Source organism: Synchiropus splendidus, chromosome 3 (genome assembly GCF_027744825.2).
Source record: "Synchiropus splendidus isolate RoL2022-P1 chromosome 3, RoL_Sspl_1.0, whole genome shotgun sequence".
Lineage (NCBI taxonomy): Eukaryota > Metazoa > Chordata > Actinopteri > Syngnathiformes > Callionymidae > Synchiropus > Synchiropus splendidus.
In genome coordinates, this window is record NC_071336.1 from 31,568,633 (window position 1) to 31,590,112 (window position 21,480).

The following is a 21,480-nucleotide window of genomic DNA, read 5'->3' on the forward strand; positions in this document are numbered from 1 at the left end:
CCACGTACCTGACAGAGTCCCTGAAATAACAGGTGCATATGGAGACAATAAAGACGCATGGCTTAGGATATGATTCAGTTGGAGCAGTGTTTGCTTCGTATAAAGTGTAATGAAAAAGACATCCTTTAAAGCTGTTGTGCTCTTAGAGGTAGCAAAGTACCAGATCCGTGAAATCAGTGGTCTTCCTCTTCAAATATCACAAACTCTAGACCAGAGGTCGGAGATTTGTGGCCCATTTGCAGCAGGTTACAAAACGCTGTATAAGTTCATTCCCATGGATCACTTGATAGAATCTCCTTTAAGTAATATCAGTTAAATATTTATTTCAATTGTATGCTGAGCATGGAACAAAAAGACCCCACAGCTTCAACAAGACTTGCCTCTGGTGACCCCCCCCACCTCCACAAGTGCCTGCTCTAAACTCACTGAACCTCACACTGTATTGAATCATCATGTCCTTATTTTATACTGTATTTTAAACTGTCATAAAATTTTATATATTATAATTTATTATTATTATTATTATTATATTTTATATTTTATATATTCATTTTTTTTATTTTATATACATCATGTATGTATAAAACACTTAACATTGTGGAAAACTAATTTCTTGCTTATTTCCGGTTAATACATTACGGTGTTATTTAGAGTGAACATTCAGTGACTATTTCGAGGGGAAACCTAGTCAATCTTAACAAGACACTAGTCAATATTTTAGAATGATTAAAGACTGGCCACTATGCTCCAAATACACACACGAATTAGTGGTGTATTTAGTGTTATATGTTAATATATGGTAATTACTGCATTGTAAAGTACATTGAGGCCGATTTCTCATTTCACCACATAACAAACCTATAGACATCCATCATTTCTGCCGTGTTTTGGGACGAGTAGGACACAAATCGAATTTTGTACAAAATAAACACGATATTTAAATGAAAATGTTGGACTCACACTTTGAATAAATGCACGATTGGATTCTTTATATCAGCAACATAAGCAGAATAATGAAGAAAATAATGTAATAAAAACATTCTCTTTCACTTCAGAAAGTCATAAAAACACACAAATATGTATGAGAAACTGCAAGTATTACAGTCAAAAAATAACATTTAAGATACATATTATGTATCTCTCGCCACTAAAAAGAAACATATTGCACCGGGCCTCTTTGACAGGAACAAGATCCAAAGATAACCACTGTTGTCAACACAACTCATTTCAGGTGGGTGAGGTGTGTCACACCTGGGAAACACGGCGGCTACCTCCGCACGTGGCGGGGACAAGAGGCGAGGTCACCGATGTAATGTCTCGCTCCAGCGCCTCCATTCATCAGCCGCGCAGGTTGCATCGACGAGCCCAGTGATAAAGAAAGAAACGGACGAGAGGAGGAATAAAAGAGTGGCGGCTGGAAGATGCTTTCAACTGGTCGCTGAAAAGGAGCCGAAACCGTGTGTGGATTAATGGAAACTGCTCGATTGTGGAAGTAAAGAAGGTCGGTGGGTAGCATCGTTCGAAGGTGTACTAATGTGCCGTTTAAAAGAGGAGGCAGTGTCCAACTTTTCATAAAATCTTTTCATCATAACAACATTGGTTCGATCATTTCCCGACCGATTCCAACTACTTTAGGGTGAGATGTGACCTCAACAGGTCACCACAGGACACCAAAACATCTATAGACCTGTGGTGTGTGGGAGGAAACCAGAGTGTCTGAACACACACACACACACACACACACACACAAGGAGGACCGAGCAACTCCACCACTCATTTAAATAGCGGGACCTCCTCTACTCGCAGAGGAGATCAGATATGAAAGCAGAGTTGGAAGCAGCGGCTCGGAAAATCCATTCCCAGTTTTGACTGACAATTTGAGTCAGGAAGAGAAAAACAAATGGTGTGAAAAAACTCCCCTCGATTTGCCGTTTCACATCCTCGCCGAGCACTTTGCTCCCTGAGCTGAGAGAATCGAAATCCTCTACTTCTCCGAGTGCGATCTCAACATTTTGTTTCCGCCGACATCAAGACATTAATAATGCACGATGGCACCGCTGCTCTCCATCACAGATGAATGTGGAGCTGTCATGTTCGCCGCAACCTGACAATCACCACGGAGACGCTTCCTGTTCTTAACCTGCGTGTGAACACAGAGTTTAACTGTGGCATCAGAGAGAGAGATGTCAGCTTCTCCCCTGAGAACCTCCTGCCCCACACCGGGAAGAAAGTTGGTGTCTGAGAATAACAAGTGTTGTATCCTCTGTCATCAGTCATTACCTCCGCGGAAAGTGGCGAGGAGCCGAATCCAGATCACTGTATTTATGGGTTCCCTGACAGCAGAGAACACCATTAATGTTCAAGAAAATCTCCACATTTATCATATTAATGTGCCACGCTTATCGAGTTTCCTCTGCCTGTACATCATATCTTATCATCATCTGGTCTCCTTCCTCGCAGAGCAGCTGCTGCAAGTCAGGACGTGGGAGAGCCACGGCCTGATGGATGGAGACGTGCTGGCTGCCGTCACCACAGGAACAGGGGAACGCTCCGTGGCCATCACTCTCTCTTTACACATTCCGCTGTTAGTTGTTTAGCAATAGCCGTCCGTCAAAGTTACTAACGACCCTTTATTTACGTTCTTGCTGCCACCAATTTGACAGGTTTATCAAATGGCTGTAACTTCTGGAAGGTTCATCCGATCAGGGACACTGGGGCCTCGTCTGAGAGCTGAGATTGAAGGGGATGCGCTCATGTAACTGTCGTTCATGTCACCCTGCGCCTCCGGACGTCAGCAGAAGCAGCAGCGCCCAAACTCTGAAGTGCGCGGGCCTCGATGGTTGTTTACATCCGCCCCATATAGTGTTCGGGTGACACTGCACTAGTCCAAACTCTGAAGTGCACGGGCCTCGATGGTTGTTTACATCCGCCCCATATAGTGTTCGGGTGACACTGCACTAGTCCAAACTCTGAAGTGCGCGGGCCTCGATGGTTGTTTACATCCACCCCGTATAGTGTTCGGGTGACGCTGCACTAGTCCAAACTCTGAAGTGCGCGGGCCTCGATGGTTGTTTACATCCGCCCCATATAGTGTTCGGGTGACACTGCACTAGTCCAAACTCTGAAGTGCGCGGGCCTCGATGGTTGTTTACATCCGCCCCATATAGTGTTCGGGTGACACTGCACTAGTCCAAACTCTGAAGTGCGCGGGCCTCGATGGTTGTTTACATCCGCCCCGTATAGTGTTCGGGTGACACTGCACTAGTCCAAACTCTGAAGTGCGCGGGCCTCGATGGTTGTTTACATCCGCCCCATATAGTGTTCGGGTGACACTGCACTAGTCCAAACTCTGAAGTGCGCGGGCCTCGATGGTTGTTTACGTCCGCCCCGTATAGTGTTCGGGTGACACTGCACTAGTCCAAACTCTGAAGTGCGCGGGCCTCGATGGTTGTTTACGTCCGCCCCGTATAGTGTTCGGGTGACACTGCACTAGTCCAAACTCTGAAGTGCGCGGGCCTCGATAGTTGTTTACATCCGCCCCATATAGTGTTCGGGTGACACTGCACTAGTCCAAACTCTGAAGTGCGCGGGCCTCGATGGTTGTTTACATCCGCCCCATATAGTGTTCGGGTGACACTGCACTAGTCCAAACTCTGAAGTGCGCGGGCCTCGATGGTTGTTTACATCCGCCCCATATAGTGTTCGGGTGACACTGCACTAGTCCAAACTCTGAAGTGCGCGGGCCTCGATGGTTGTTTACCTCCGCCCCATATAGTGTTCGGGTGACACTGCACTAGTCCAAACTCTGAAGTGCGCGGGCCTCGATGGTTGTTTACCTCCGCCCCATATAGTGTTCGGGTGACGCTGCACTAGTCCAAACTCTGAAGTGCGCGGGCCTCTGTGGTTGTTTACGTCCGCCCCGTATAGTGTTCGGGTGACGCTGCACTAGTCCAAACTCTGAAGTGCGCGGGCCTCGATGGTTGTTTATATCCGCCCCGTATAGTGTTCAGGTGACACTGCACTAGTCCAAACTCTGAAGTGCGCGGGCCTCGATGATTGTTTACGTCCGCCCCATATAGTGTTCGGGTGACGCTGCACTAGTCCAAACTCTGAAGTGCGCGGGCCTCGATGGTTGTTTATATCCACCCTGTATAGTGTTCGGGTGACGCTGCACTAGTCCAAACTCTGAAGTGCGCGGGCCTCGATGGTTGTTTATATCCGCCCTGTATAGTGTTCGGGTGACGCTGCACTAGTCCAAACTCTGAAGTGCGCGGGCCTCTGTGGTTGTTTACGTCCGCCCCGTATAGTGTTCGGGTGACGCTGCACTAGTCCAAACTCTGAAGTGCGCGGGCCTCGATGGTTGTTTACATCCGCCCCGTATAGTGTTCAGGTGACGCTGCACTCGTCCAAACTCTGAAGTGCGCGGGCCTCGGTGGTGTATGCAAGCGTTGGGTTGTTGAGCGAGTCGGACGAGGGACTGTGAGTTTGTGAGTTTTTTCAGCTTATGAAGACGTAAAAAAGAAGGGTTGAATTGTATTTAAAAGGTTGAAACCCGCTAAAGAGGTGTGAATTACACATTTCTTTAAGGGCGTGGTCAGAAACTCCGACATAGAATTGGTAACCTTTATCTTACAAATGAATTATATTACTTTAATTCCTAAAATTCGACCCTTGCTTTAGTGATGGGTCGATGAGGTTTCACGGCGCAGTATTGAAGGGTCGATGAGGTTTCATGAAACAGCGTATTGATTTTCAGAGCTGTGAACTATTTGGAACAGCTAATCCAATGAACCCTCACATCATTTCTAAACCAAGAGCGCCATCTAGTGGCCTCTGAAAATGAGGACACTGTTTCATCAACCCTGCGATACCTCACCTCCCTACATTGATGCAACGGCAACATTAAAAGTATAGTTCCTAGCACAGAAAAATCACAGTTTACACTGGCCCCATCCCAAGACAAGTTCTGGCTTTGGCAAACACGCCATGACTGAAGCCCTTGCAGGAGTCAAGTGGCAAAGTTCCACCCAATTTTATGACCTGTTTGCTTTCTCTGATAGCTGTTAAAGAAGATTTAAATTACAGAAGACTTTTCCTTCAGGGATCAAATCTCACAAACTAAAACTGTCATCGAAATAACATTTAATACATTTCAAAGTTCTGGTTACCTTGCACAAATTGTTTTTAAAAATGAAAAAACTACATTCAACTGATCATAAATATCAATCCCCGAAGCTTTTAAAACCACTCAAACGAAACAGTTCATAAAAACAGATTCTGACAGACAGAAAAGTTCAGCTCCAACGTAAGTGTTTGGAGAAGCACCTTGAGTGAGTAACCTGCAATGCAGATGGTCATGTCTGAGAAGCTGACTCCAAGCAGCTCAACCGCCGTTTCCAAATACAAACTGAACGGGCAAAACACATGTGCCTCACAGTCAATTATCTTCATCTTTCATGGCAACAAGTACAGGTAAATGCAGCTCTGTTTACACTGATCATCATCCCATGATCCTTTGCAGGTTGCATGAACTCCAACAGGATTGTTTTTAAAAGCAAAGTACTTAGAAGTGGATGTACGTGGTTCTTCCACTCTTAACCATCTGTGAAGGTGACGAAAATGAAAAAGCACAGCGCCCACATAAGGCCAACCGTTCGCTCCAGGATTCCTTTTAATTGTTGCGCTCAGTAAAGCAGATTATTTTTTTAAATGCAGAGATAGTTGCGATCATTTACGGTTCTGGAGCAACACGATGGAAAATAAGGTCCTCCACTAAATAGCTTGTTAAAAACCTAGTGTTATTCATTAGTCTAAAAAACGCTAAGGGCTGCACTACTTTTATTTGCAAAAAGTAAAGATTAAGTAAAGAGCATTTTAAGTGCAAAGAACACACACAAAGAATAAATAAACGTACAAAAAACTGATGGCAAAATAAGTCCATCTTTTTTATGATGAGGTTCTTTGACTAATTTCCGGACTGACAGCGTGTAGTGAGCGCTCTATGTTTTGATACGGAGCTGCTCTGAAGGGCGGAGCCTGACGGAGGTTTGGATGGGCGGAGTCTGAGAGCTGAAGGTGGAGAATGTTTGTGTGTGAGTGTGTGTGAGTGGCTCATTGATCCAGTAGCTGGATCAGTAGCTGCTGATCTGTTCCACAGGGTCGAGATGGAGAGAGTCAGGTGGTAAGCCATGCTTGTTTACGTCCGCCCCGTATAGTTTTTGGGTGACGCTGCACTAGTTCAGCTTTCTACTTCCGTCTGTTCTACATTTCAATCATGGGAATTTGGACATTTAAGCATGGATCCAGAATCGAGCAAGTCGCGACCCGTGGCAACATGTAATGATAGTGATAGCGAAGCATTGAATGTCTTGAAATAAATATAGTAGCTAAGCCTGAAAATAAGTGCCTGCTATGGAGACGTAAAAAAATGACACCCGGGCCACGTATAAATAATATTCAGGTCATTCACAAAACAAACAACATCCTAAAATTGTTCATCCTGGAAAGTCTTTAAATGTATAATGTTGGGCGGAGTCTCACTCAAAATAAACCCATGTGACCTGCATGTAGCCGATATATCTAAATGGTTATTTGTCCAAATGACACATCGCAGCAGCTCAACATGCAGACGTCCCACCTCCTGGAGCGACTGAAGCAGGCAGCCGTTCATTTGAAAATAAGAAAATATCATCACAGTCGCCGACCCTCCTGAGCCAGTTCGCCGTCGCACCCCTCTTATCGCCGCTCTCAGCATTACGACTCATCTTTTGTTACATGATTCAATTACCCTTCTGTGGTTGTGATCAGCTCTGTCTCAGCTGGTCCCTCGACCCTCCAGGCAAACGCTTTATCTGCTCCCTCCTCCCCTGCCTTTTCTTCATTTCCACTCTCTGTTCTTCCCTTTCATCATCACTGGTCCCGGTTCCATTGGTTTAACCCCGCTTTGTGACAGCGGCCTGCGGTCTGCAGCAGCCTGACACGGCAACAGGAGAGCCTCTCGTGGCGCTGCCAGGTACTTCAGCTCAGGCTACCAGGACTAAAGCGACAAAACGTGGTCTGAGAAGAACAGACGGCGGAAGTGAAAGATCATCCCTGTAACTTTTAGGTTTGTGTGATGAATACAGCAATTGAGTGTGTTTTTACCACATTTTTTGGATTCAATTTGAGCACACTAAACTCACACCAAGCAACAGCCTGACATTTACTGCCTCCTCCATGAGGATAAAAGCTCATGCCTGTTGGAGCATCTCGCATTATTACACTTCCTGTTCTGCTGCTTCAAAACGCTGATGGAATACAAAATGTCCTCATTAGCTGTTATTCGCAGGCGCTATATAATTGCTCGTGTTTTTTTGAGGCGGCTCCAGTGATGTTGGCAGTTTCCCCGGCTTTCTGTGACAAGAAAAATAATCGCTGGAAAAGTCGCAGTGTTGGGAAGCGATGTGGAAGAGGGGTGAGGATTTTAGAGCACAATTGTGTCTCCTCTACGCACTCTGATTTCCTCCCACAAAAAATGCATAGGAAAACAGATTGGTCGAGTGAGTGGTTTCTGGTCTGGACTGTACATGTACAAATGGGGGACTTGTCCAGATCCAGTCCCCTGTCTCACACCCTAGGTAGCTGGGACAGAAGACATTTGTCAGCAACCTAAGAAAATGAAATGACGATGAAGCAATGTTTCTTTCACATGAACTTTCCTTGACAAAAGTTAGAAATTCATATACTAAGAATATAAAATATAAAAGTGGTATGTATGTTGTGTAAAATAGAGCGACACCACTGTCCTCCAAGTGTTTGAACAGACATTAAAGATTCACTTAGTCTGGTGTGTGAGAGGATATTTAAAGCACAACCTTGAGAGCATATGCAAAACCCCGTCCCATTATGTGTGAGTCATGTGACTCCCTTTGACCTCTGCGATTGGTTTACCCCTGCATTTGCAGCGTAAGTGATGCAGAGTTTCCCTCCTCCTCGCGCCCGATTGAATCCTGATGATAAATAAACCACCAGCTCTTTTCACCCCGCCGGCTGCATAATTCATGGCAGGGGCGCACACACATGAGCGTGTCATGTTTGATCAGCGGCGGGCGTCGCAGGGATGTGGAGCTGAAGGGGGAAATGAGTGGAACGGAGCCGCGGTGCAAAAAGGCCACGTCGAGGTGGGCTTAGAACATGACAGCAATAAGGACGTGACGGTTTGAGGGGGGCTCATGTCCAACCAAAAACTCTTTCACGCCTGAGTGGAACAAAAAAAAATAAATGTTTCACTTGACATTAACTTATACAAAGAAGTGTTCTGAAAAACTGCATCAGGGAGGGGCTGCAGGTGCAGTTCTGCTACACACCACTAGGTGCCACTAGACGTAAAGCAGTAGTTGAGAGCCAAACCAAACACTCCAGACTGTGATTCAGAATCCAAACAGCTCTCGTCAGGTTCCTCCCGAGCCTCATTAGGATGTGGCTGGTTGCAGCAAACAGAATGAGGGGGAAAAAAGGAAAAGCCAGGATGTTTACTCTTGTAATCACGTCTTTGGAGGGAAAGAAAATCACACCAGGGGGAGTCGGTAAAGATCCATTTTGGCTTTTTTCACCCTCTATTTGTCTCTTTGGTGCGAGGGAGTCAGATTAGTGGGCTAGAAAAGGCTCCCCCTGGAGGGTGGAGGAGCTGAAGCCGTCCAGATGTGAGTGGACTGAGAGGTCACTCCAGTCAGCCAAGACGAGAAACAGGAGCTCTGACCAGGGACAGAGCGGAGGAATGGCAGACGACTGGATGAACAACGCAGTTGAAGAAGAATAACAGCTGAATTTATTGGTTATATCCGCCTGGATGCACCATGAATGTAGCGTTTAGATTTGGATCTGACATATTCATGGATTATAATTTAGGGTTTTAAGGCACATTTACAGTTTATTATAATCGAGAACAACCTTTGGCTGATTTATGACTTGTTTCCTTACACAGTCCAAAGACACACAGAGGCTAATTGATGACTGTAAACTCTTCCTCGGGGTGAGGCGTTGTCCTTCTGTGTGTGGCCTGTCCAGGGTGTCCCTTCCGTCAGGTGAACGACACTTAAAACTATGAGCTTGTAAAGTTCACTCTACATCTTTAATTATGCATTCATTCATTGTTTCTATGTATTATTTTTTCTGACACATTAAAGCTTTTATTATACGAAAAAAAGGATTTTCATTTACTTCCCCTTTACTGGGATTATTAGCTCCAGGATGGCATTAGCTGGTTAATATTGGAAATAACTATGACTCCTCATATATTTAAATGTATTATTTTTTGTATATCTTTCCTCAGAACGTGACACGTTAAAGTCATGCTAAACATGAGTGTCATGTATTGTTCATGATTTATTGCTTTTTGTTCTCTGTGCATTGATTTATAATAAATAAATTATTATAAATCAATAATTCTCAAAGCAAGAAAAGCACTCTGAGAGCGCCTGTCTCCATCCAGAAGCTCATTTCCACATTTTGAGAATTTTTTTGGAACCAATATTATTGTCAGACATTTATCCTTTTTATGTAACTTGATCCGTCTTTTAGCATTTTAAATACTATTGACAGAGTTTAACAGGCAAACCTACTTGACCTACTCCTACTTATTATTACAATATTTACTTATTCATGTTTTGGCAGTTAGGAACTAAAAATATGATACATATATACATATGTTTTATAGCTAACATACTGTGACTCATTTGACAGATGACATATTTGCGATCATATCCATGTATAATTGCCTGATAATAATTTTACTGCTTGAACAAGTGAGGTATTGACGCAGACGCAGAGATCTGGGTCAGCTCAGTCACCAGGAGAGATTTGAGGTGGCAACATCAAGGAACATTTTTAATCTGAAGACTCCTCTTGTGAGGCGACTGAGCAGGGAAGAGAAGGATAAGCCAGTGGTTGAAGCCGTGAAGTGGCGGATCACGAGTGGAGCTGCAGCGGGTGGATCAGCGCTTCATCCCACTGGGACAGCACACTCGTCCTCACAGCGTGATAGAAATGTCACCTCCAGCAGACTGCCTCATTAAGAGCACACAGCAGGGCCGCTGCTGAAGCCTGTCTTGACTTTTAAGAAAGAGCACCAGAGTGCTGGGTAAATACTGTACAGCCAATGAGCCACAGCAGCAGTGAGTCCGTGAGACTCTCAGAATTCAGTTAGGCTGCTCTCCGTGAGGTAACAGGGACCACACGTTGTGCTAGCATCGACCGCCGATCAGAACGATAAACACGATGATTCATGCTCTGACCACTTTCCCAACAGAGGAATCTGTTAGACCCACAGATGGAAGTGAGGCATGTAAATATCCACCAAAAAAAAAGAAAACTGCACCTCTTCATTCACACTTCTCCACCTAAATAGAGCTCAATGTTACAATCCTCGTGGAAGAAATTTACCTTGGAGTAAGACAGACAAGTCATCTGTGCCTGGCAGTATTGATCAGCCATTGAAGACCCGTGAAGCAGAGCCCAATAGACGGCTCTGCCTGTAGGAAAATGCCTTTGTTTACGCAGCAAATATTGGTTTGTGAAGCTTCATCTGCAAACGCTTCAGTGGCACCCGACTTGAACGTGTGCACTAAGTGATGAGGCAGCAATTCCTGCATTATCCAATTGCCCTGGATGAAACAACCTTCAGTCGAAAATGTATATTAGAGCCATTGTGTTTGATCTTGAGGCAGCAAAGGCAGCTGAAGTGATCTGGAGTGTTGATGTGTTTCTATGTGCTGATTTTAATATTGTGTGCACATACTTGCCGTGAAATACATGGCTATAATTGTCATATCAACAGTGACACATGCAAGGAAATGGGAAGCAAGATGAGGCAATGTTTTGGGTGTGTGTATATATATATATATATATATAGTCATAGTAAATATAGACTTTATTATTAGTTTAACTTTTAGTTTTATTTCTTAAATATTCAAAATTTTCACCATGACATTCCAGTCTTTCAATATGTCATTTGATTATATATAATTTATTTTTAAATACATTTGGATTTAAAGATTCACAATATAAATCATGAATATTGGAAGACCTCAAAGCAGTGAATAGCTTGGCGGCAACTATGGGAAAAGCATATCTTGATATAAAGGAAATTCAATCTAGTATCATGCTTCGATTATTTATTTTAAATATCATTAATTTACTCAATTGGAGGTATATGAAATATGAACATTACTCATTAAAAAGTAATGTAAAAATAACAGAAGGGAAAAAGAAAATAGAAAACTAATCAAAAAGTATATTTAGAACAAGTAAGGAAAGTAAAAATAAATAAAATTGACCCTCTACGCTAAATAGTTAGTCAGCGTGAGTTTATTTGTGAGTTGTGAGTTGTTGGGTTAGTGCTGTTTAAAAGGAATAAGAGGCAGAAATATGTGATCACTGGATGATGTCCAAAGCCTGGCATGTCAGTAAATATTCAACTAAATCATTATTTTAGAATGTAAATGCCCACAGACGCATATTAATATTTATTATTCATCAGACAAAACATTGTTTGTTTCTTCATGGCAGAATATTGCTTGGATGAAAGCCCATCACTGGTGAATTTCAAAAACTCTGGAGTTCATGTTTCGCTCACTGCTTCCAGGGAAAATAACATTACATGCCAATAAAATTCATCGCGTTTATTCATATGAAAATATATATTTCTTTTTTAAATCCATTATTTATTTTATTTCAATATATATTTTCCACAAACGGATGATCCATTCAAATGTCACAGTGCCAGCAACAAATATGGCTGCAGCACATTCCATGTAAACGTAAAATCGAGCAGAAGCAATACAGCATTCCATCAGCGGAACGATCAAAACAAAGAAACAGAGCTCGTAAGCAGCTTTAGGAAGATTTGGTTTCAGCACCATGGAGAGCGCTACCGGCGGCGAACGGCGCGATTGTGATTCAGCACCAAGGACAGTTCTGTATCTCGTTTTACACGGGGATTATAATCCCACCTGTCAAAACCAAGGTGACCCAGTTTATGGCTCTGAAAATCCCTGCATCAGTAAATCCCCAGCAGTAAACAAACTTCACATTCCTGGTGAGGGGAGCTTCGACGGGCAGATTTATGAGCGGCCTGAGATGAACCCCACAACAGTCCACTCAGAAGGACAGGGAGGGAATGTATATATTAGTGGTCAGTAAAGCATGACTGAAAAAGTTGGTTTAGAGGATTATAAACTTCCACGAAACATAACTCAGAGGCATCTGTTTCATACACAGATGGACGCACAAAAACTGATCTTAAAACCGGACGATGCTGTACAAAAACCTATAAAATGTTGGCGATAACAACTCCATGTTCAGACAATAGAAAGGAGAGTTACAAACACAAGATGCAAGGAAGGGAATTAAACACAGCGCGCAAGGTTGACATTCACAGTCAATTGAGCCTGTGGTGTGCAACAAGGTTCTATTCGAGGTCCCATTCAGTTTTCCCTCAACAGGCCACCATTTAGCCAAATCATCCAGCGTCACCACAAGTCCTTCTACTGCGATACGGACGACGTACAGATTAACCCAAGAGGGATTCTCAAGGCGTTGCTACTGTTCTAGCATGTCTTGATGATGTCACTAGTTGGAGCATTATCTGAACCGGTCCAAAAGTTTTCGTCCCTCACCAAATTCTAATGACCAAAAACATGAATCCCATTACCCAAAGTCTTGTCTCGACACTTTCAGTCCAGTCCTGTTTCCACGCGGTCACATGCCGACTTATTCAAGCGTTCCTGTTCTCCAGCCTGGACTACTGTCCCTCTCTCCTCAAAGGCATCAACAAGAAATCTCTCTCACGCCACCTGCTGGTTCAGAGCACAGCAGCAAGGCTTCTAACTGGTTCTAACAGCATCACTTCAGAGTGAGCTTCATTGGCTCCCTTTCCACTTTCTAAAAGACTTTAAGATTTTTTTTTTTAACTTTCACAGCCTGTCTTGGCATGGACCTCCTCTACACTGTAGATAAGCTGCGAGCCACGGCTGGGTCCCAAAGTCAAGACTTACATCTGAGGGCGACAAATCTTTCTGCATCAGGGCTTGTATTGACATGAGACGGTCTGAACTTCCTGCCAACTTTCACTGAGATGTTGTCCAACCACACTCATGTCTCCCTGCAGGTGTAGACTCTCTATTCTGTGTTTTAAATTCTACTTTGCCTGTAAAGCACTTGGTGAACAGCATTCTGACAGGTGCTATATGACAAAGGTTTTATTGTTATTGTTATATTGTTATATTATTTAGTCTGATCAAATTATTCCTGAGAAATTAAAGGTTAAAGGGAATATGTGTTCTCATTGTGGAGGTGTCCTCCTCAACCGTCTACCATAAAAGTTGGAGTTGGCCTTGATCAACAGTGAGGGAGAGCAAACACTCTGAGTCACACCGACAAACACAGCTGGAAACATAGGGATTTATGTTAATTCAGTTCACTGTTTTGATCATGACAAATATAAGAACTCGATGGAGAATCGGAGCTAGGGAAAAGTGCAGAAATATTTCCTGGAATATGTTGGTTTAAAACAGAACACTATTGAGCTGGGAGAGGGTGGTCTGGCCTCCGGCTGCTGCCCCCGTGACCCACCTTGAATAAACAGTGTAAAATGGATGGATGGATGTGCAGACATATTATTCATATTTTTTCAGCTTTTTGGACATTATTGATGAATGGTACACGTAAACTGACTGGATTTAAATATTCATTCATTAGTAAATGTTAGTGATGATCAACTGGAATTGATTTAAAACAACAACTATAATAATAATAATGTTATTATTTCGGCATCAGTCTGTTTTTTCCTGTCCTTTATCTGTTCATTTCCAAGCACAAGGAGATGGTGTGGGTCACACGTATCTGAAGGTCATTGAGCGACCCGCAAGTTTGCCAACTTTGTCTGGAACTAACCGCATACAAACGCGTCTTCGTCATCTCGCCTCCATGGCACGGAGACGATGACGTCAGAGGACAAGCGAAGGTGAGCTCTTACTTCTTCATCGTCGGAGAGTCGCCGCCGCCGCCGCTGCTGCTGCTGCTGCTGCAGCCGGACACCGGGCTCCTCCGCCGGCTGCTCCGCCTCCCCGCTCCGCCCCAGAAGACGGCTCGCCTCCGGCGGCTCCGGGAAGGTTTGGTTGGTGTTGATCTGCCCGGTGAGTCGTTGATACAGTGACGCCATTGGGAGGAAGTCGAGTCACAGCGCGCAGTTTCCTCGGCGGCGCAGATGGTGACGCATTTCTCCAACTTGGAAGCGAGTCACGGGACGAAGCGGCTCCTCCCGGCGCGTCCTCGTGTCTCCTCTTCGTCCTCACAGAAGCGGAGGTCTGCGGTGGAAACTTGTCATGACTTTGCAGACGGAGCAAGTGTTTTCCAGGAGTTTGTTGCCGCGTCTTCTTCTGCCGGCTGCTGCCACCAGAAGAGCAACAGCGACCCCAAGTGGATGATGGCGGACCCTCTCTTGTCACATGAAACATGCGACGCCATGAGCACCTTCTTGTTTCTGTTCAGTTGAGTCAACAGACGGGCCGGAGATTATTATATAAAGCACGGACCAAGGACAGTGAACGATGTACTCACTACCGTAACTGTTCATTATGTATTTTCTGTGTCCTCTACTCACTTATTTGTTTCTTGGCACATTCACAACTAACTTTTGTTTACTTATTTCACCTGTTTTATTTTATTTTATTGGCACACAGGAGCACTATAAATAAATGCATAACTACATAATAAAATTTTAAATAGTCCTATTTGGTTTTTACATCGCTGTCACTACTGATTTCCTCCCACTGATGTTCTACACAGAAGGAGAGGCAGGTGACAGGGCATTGAGGACTTGACATCATGACATCCATTCATTACTGTAATGGGAAAAATAACTGTTTAAATGTATTAAAATCTTATGCTCTCTCAAATTTTGTCATGAAAATTGGGGACATATTTACACAAGTGGCAGTTGTAGTATCAAATTAATACAAAGTATTATTTTTTGCTGGTTATTTACACAAAAAAAAAACACTTTCAAAGTCAAAGACAAAGTGATGAAAACTGTCAAAACTGATCAAAATAAATAAATAAAAATAATCACCAAGCTAGTAAAGCAGCAAATTCACATTGTGCTTTTTCCCCTAACATTGATTCCTACATTTACTTTCAGCATTTAAAATATCATTGACTTGTCGAATTGAAATGAGGTCAGTGGGGCAGCAGGTGGCAGTAGCGATCTAAACCTCGCTCACACACCCCAGTGAGGGCAAAATGATTCGGGGGAATCCACAGGACTCAGATTGTTGTCTGGAACATCCCAGTATTTTACATCTGTTCACAGCCTTATTGCCAGCATTTCCAAAATATTTCATTGAAATGTGGTCAAAACCTTTAGAGATATTTCGCTGACAAAGAGACAGACACAAAGCTTGCTGTTGGAGTAGTTAGCACACTGTCAGGCTCAATCCTGCACGGTATGCTCCATCCTTCATCTTGAATCGCTGCGTCTAAGTTCTGTTTGCATTTTCTTAAACATTTTGAAACTTTTGATGATTCCACCACAGATCCTCAATGAAGCTCATGACCCTGTTCGACTCGACCCCAAGGTCACATGTAAGTTTCCCCAAATAAAGTTCCAGAGAGAGTAACTTAAAACATCATCTTAGTTTTGTTAGTTAATTCACAAACTAGTCCGCAGTGTGTTTTTAAGATGAGATGAATGATACTGCAAGAAGGATTGTGTTGTTTTTATGAAGGGTTTTATGAGACTGAAGCCACCAAATCCACAATTGAACGATCCAGCCATCAATAAAATAATATAAATATCAAAATAGAAAGAAGACCAGACATTTGTATTCTTAGATTCTGGAGCCACTTCTGCCAAGACAGACTCAGAATCCGCCATCTAATCTGGTTTTTGTTTGGCTTGACAAAAAGCAGAGCAGCAGCTGAGCAACGCCAGGATTTCAGTAGAACACAGAATTGTTCCGCTCCACATGACTGACAAGATCCGGGAAGTCTTGGTGGAGTCAGGGAGGGAGGTCTGAGAGGAAGAAAACGTCTCCCAGATATTTACACCGACAGCCCAGGGGACGACTGCGCCGCTTTGCTGAGGATTCTAGCTTTCTTCATCACCACACTGCGAACTACTAGAAAGTTTTAATGCCACATTGTGACAGAGAACCAGCCAATATCAAGTCAGCATTCCAGCTCTGAACACGTGGGAGCTGTGACAGGAAACCAGAGTGTAAAGCTTAATAAATAAATAATAAACACAAAGCTTTGTCCAATATTTCTCAGGAAATTCTCACTGAAGCTTCATGAAGCACTGCCCTTATTTGCGGAGCCCAGCAGATGGCACTCTACTCCCAACAATCTTCGGTGTTGAGCAACTATTGTAATGAAACCTCACATCAATTTTAAAGCAAAGTGCCACCCACTGTCCTCTGAAAACAAGGCTTCATGAAGCTTCACCCGCACATCACAATCATTATCGAGATGATGAAAACAGTTTGGCTGCTACAAAACACGTCATGAAGAGAGGACGTTTCCAACCCGGCACATCTGATGATGCTTCACAAGGCCAAGCCTCACATCAACGTTAAACTGACAGCGTCACCCACTGAGTTCTGAAACTGAGGCTTCGTGAAGCTTCATCAGCACACCACCACGGTTATCAGGATGATTAACACAGCCACAAAAGATGAGGAGAGTATGTTGCGACACTGGCACAGGAACATCTGATGAAGCTTCAAGAAGCTTCATTTTCAGAGCTCAGTTGGCGCCAATCTCTGGGTTAAATCTTGTGTTAAATAATTTAGTTTTTAAAAGATTATGCAGTAGGCAGTGCCAACTAGTGGACTTGAAGATGAGGACACTGCTTCGTGAAGCTTCAGCTGTGGCTGTCTCAAACCTGGAGCTCATCTGAGCAGCATAACAAATGTGATATTTCCTGAGGACTGCACCACCTCAGTTTCTTCTCCATAAAAGGCATTACTATTGATTTCTAATACAAGTTTGAGGAAGGAAATAAAAACACTTCCATGTGCTTCCGCACATCAAGATCCGTCTTTGGCTTTGGCTCAGGACCAGGAATGTAATTCAATTTTCAGCCACTGCAGGGAGGTGATTAAGTGGGGAAGAGGATGAGGAGCAGGATTCGTCACACTGCAGGAAAACCCCGAGAGCCAGTGATTCACCGGGGTTCAGATGAACTCTGAAAACAGCACGGTTACAAGTGGATGACTCATTTCACGTGACATGGACAAGTTTCCTGCAGCTCAGGCGGTTGTCTTGAAGCACTGCTTTGGAACGTCTCATCACTCCAGCAACCCGTTTGGGAGGCTCATGACCAGTAGAGGTCAGAGCTGAGGCGTAACTCATGCATGAACAAACCAGCATTTTCACATGAGAGTTTTGCCGCTCCAAAAGTGCCGCCCTCGACATGGACCCCACAGCTTTAGTGTCTGACAACATGACTTCAGCAGCAGATTAATTAAGCCCCAGTCAGCTTTATTGCCCCCACAGTCCACTTCCCTTCTCACCAGCACAGTGTCACTGTGTTTTTGGCAGTCGGACAGATGGCAGCCTGCGAGCCGAGACTTCACTGCAGCTCCACACACAAACAACAAGCGTGTTTTCTAGCAGCTTTAATCCTTTGAAATTTGTGATCCAGAATAGCGACTGTGAGCCGACCGTGCTCTGGTCGTTTCCCTTCTCTCGGATCACCTGGTTTGCAGCAATAATCGCTCTTTTTGAAGGAGATCTTGGACCTCTGCCATCCTCTCAAGGTGGATCAAAGCAGCAGAGAGTGTGAGAGGCGAGACGTGGTGTTTGCCTTGGTTGTGGATCAGTGAGCACGCTCCTCACCCTGAGCCGGTTCTTCAGAGACTCACAGGAGTTTACCAAGTTCTCTCAAGTGTTGCGTGGTCATGACTTGCCCAGTTTATTGCTCCCTATATCACCAGTGGTGCAGTGATGAAGTCAGACCAGTTCCATCATCAGTATTGAAGGGTCAATGAGGCTTCATGAAACAGTGTCTGGATTTTCAGAGGCCACCAGATGGCACTGTCTGCAGCAAAATGTTTGGACTTGAACAACTCATTCAATGAAGCCTGTTAACCAAGAGCACCACCTAGTGGCCTCTGAAAATGAGGAAACTGCTTCATCGACCCTGCAACACTGGTTCATGATACCTCATCTACCCAGCACTACTCACCAGGTTCCCTCTCTTTCTGCTTTTGTTTACTTAGCTTCCATTTCGTTTTCTTCTCCTGTTTCTCTTCAAGGCTTTGTACGGAGCTTCTACACGTTCTAAGGAATCTTGTATTTAACATTTAAGTATTTTCTCAGTTTGTACATTTGCATTTTACTCCTGGCCTTGATAGTATACAGTATTTTACTGTATTACAATATACAGTATTTTTCGCAGATTTTGTATTAAGACCAGTTCTGTCTCTCTCCAGATTTTGCTTCAGTGTGTGTGTTATACGGCTTAAATGGTCTTCCTTATGAGGACCATTCTTCCTTTATGGACAGCGAGGTACTTCGACAAGACTATATTGCACAACACAACACAACACGACACAACACTACCCCATAGTTGGGGAGACTCCTGACTATAGTGGCGTAGGGTTGGAAGCACCACTGGCTTAATCCTTGCTTAACAGGTTGGACATTCAGTGAAGTGCTGCCTTTGCCCTCAGGAAATGCAGCGGGAGGTGAAACATTTGGCTCCACTGAAAGTGTGATGAGTCAACATGCAACATGGACGGCAGACTTCTGCGTCACTCACATGACCTCTGTCACCATATTAGAAGTGAGAACCGCAACCGAATCACTAGGAGGCTCAACACTTTTATTTGTAGGTTTTTCAAACTAACATTATGTGACTTTATTAAAACAGTGAATACAATCAAATCATTAAAACAACTTTCATGATTCAAGCGTGATAAAAAATCATGTCAACACGCCACAAAGCTAAGTGGGAGTCAAACAGTGGCCCGGACTGCTATGTCTTAACTGCTTCCGTTCTACATGTAACAACGTGCCAATTGCTATTTGAAGCCCCTCAAACAGGCGTTTCAGTCCGCATCAACATGTAATGCTGACGGCTGCCTTTGCGTCAGTATAGGGCGCAATCGTCCACTTTCCCATTGTCAATACACCACACCATGGGAGTGTGGATGGGTTGGATGTAGGGGCCCAAAACAAGGTCATGATTTCCACTTTTGTGTTAGGTTTAAACAGAGCAAGGGGTCTGAGCTGCAGTGACGCTCATGAAAAATGAAAACACTCATACACAGACTGACAGACTCAAATGTGTTGGCCATGTCAGGATTGAACCACAAAATTAAGAATCTCTGGAGAAGAGACCGAACAAACATGTCCTTTCCTGTCTGGCATCAGTGACCCCTCGCTTGTCTGTTGCCACACCAATCTAAGCCTCAAAGACAGACGTCTGTCTTCACAGACCGAACTTCAAGAAAATCTGACCTTGTCAAAACAGTAGCAGCAGCTTTTCTGTGGAGGCTGCGAAGAGGGAATCATGAATTTATTCTGCAGTGTCACATCACTCTGCCGCGGTCCATTTCTCAGCATCAGAAACCCGCTGTTTCAATTCATCGCTTCACACGGCGAGGATCAATCCCACTATTACCCGGATATTCGGGTCCGCTGGTCCTCTGCTTTATGACGAGAGAACCCAATTTGCAACTCGCCCCAACATCTGTCCTTAAGTATCAGCGCTGTGTGGCAGGAGCAATTTCAAATGAGATGAGGTTTATGTCTGAATGATTTAAAGGCGCCTCACCAGGCATCAAATTCAAAAGTGAGGCAGGAGGATATACGTATCGGAGCAGAGGGAGGCGGAGGGGGGTCTCGGCTGCTGGAGGCTTTCCTTGAATGACAAGGGGAGATTGAAAAGTGCTGGAGCCTGACGCAGTTAGACTCAAAATTAAACGGCACAATTATCAAGTCCTGTCCTTAAGCAGAGTGAAACCAAATTTGGAGACGGTGAAGACTTATTTGTTTAATAGTCACCTTCACTGACCGAGATCCAACATCACCAGCTTTCGGATGTCCATGTTACTGCCTCGCGCAGACGGTAAATGTGTCAGGAAAAAGAGGTTTTCTGGCGTGAGGCGCGGCAAATTGAGTCGCAATCCTATTTGAAGTGAGCAACACAAAGTTCTCAGTCAATTTGGCCGTTTGCAACGAGAGGAAGTGGGAAATGAAAAGAGCAGGAGGTCTTAGAGGTCCAATGTTGCGGGTATTTAACCAAGTCTGATTTCAGTCTGAGAGTCCTCTAATGACGGTTTGCACCAGTGCAACCTCCTGAAGGTGTTTGGCTACATTAGGGATGGTAGAACCTGCATACAAAGTTGATATACACTATTTTTCTTTGGTTATTTTCCATTAGAGGTTGCTACAAAACCTCCTCTACCTTAACCTATTCTCCTGCATCGGACCTCTTTAAGTCCTCCTGAATCATGACCCTCACTGGTTGTCATTCTTGGTCCAACTCCGTCTCTCCTCTCCAGGAGTCCTAACCATCTGTCCTCCCAAACGTGGGCTCCAAACTTCTCAACTTGTCCCTCTGACACCATGATCAGACATCGAGTCACTAGGGTTTGTAATCCAGAGTAATGTTGATGGGTGGTAAAGAAGGGAGTGAAAAGAGGGTTAAGAAGAGAGAGTAGCAATGGTGGTGAAGAGAAGTATGAAAAGAGAGTGCAGCAAGCGCAAAAGAGAGTTAAGATGAAATTGCAGCAAAGATGAGAACCGTGGAAAGAGAGTGAAGAAGACACTGCATCAAGTGTGGTGAAGAAGAGAGTGCAGTAAGGATGGGTCGTGAAGAGAGTGTGGAGAAGAGAGTAAAAAGAGAGTGAAGTTGAGTGAAAAGAGAGTGTAGACGAAAGCGCAGAAAGGCAGTGAAGAGCGTACAGATGAGAATCAGCAAGAGTGACACGATTTATCGACCAGTCGAGGTCACTGCCACGGCCAGAGAAATATCTGCCAACTCAAGACACGTGGGCCAAATATGCCCCGCCAAGTCACGTCACGAGGCCTGCCGGAGCTTGACTCACCTGTCGTCAGCTTGAATTCAATTCGATGCTAAACTGAAGAGCAACAGAGCCTTCTAGATGAAGGAGGTCATAGAACTCAAAAAGTGATGCTGACACTTTTGGTCTTAAAATGGAGTCTGATATGGTACTCTGTTGAGACTCCTGTTAGAGAGTTAGAGAGCCCTGGTTTAGAGACTCAGGAGTCAGAGTTGGTAGAGTCAGAGAGGAAGCTACTGAGGATGTTTTTGGGAGTGACTAGAAAAGACCAGATCAGAAATCAGTTTATGAGAGGAAGGCGTTTGGGGTCAGAGGTCAGTGAGGTCAGATGGTCTGGACACGTGGAGAGGAGAGACAGTGAAGAAGAAACAATGAGGATCATGATGCAGGTGGGCATGAAGAGGGTCGGTGT

The 21,480-nt window shown here is 44.2% G+C and overlaps 1 protein-coding gene across 4 annotated transcripts in view; it reads right to left on the reverse strand.

Annotated features, from left to right (window-relative positions):
• LOC128755895 (dipeptidyl aminopeptidase-like protein 6) overlaps positions 1-21,480 on the reverse strand; it is a 261,376-nt gene that overhangs the window by 162,240 nt on the left and 77,656 nt on the right. The window contains exon 1 of one of the 4 annotated variants that reach the window (XM_053859995.1): positions 14,012-14,431. The exons of the other annotated variants lie outside the window; for them this stretch is intronic. Within the exon in view, the coding sequence (XP_053715970.1) occupies positions 14,012-14,197 (186 nt within the window). The 5' untranslated portion in view covers positions 14,198-14,431. Of the gene's footprint in view, positions 1-14,011; positions 14,432-21,480 lie in introns of those variants that run through there. 4 annotated transcript variants of the gene reach the window in all.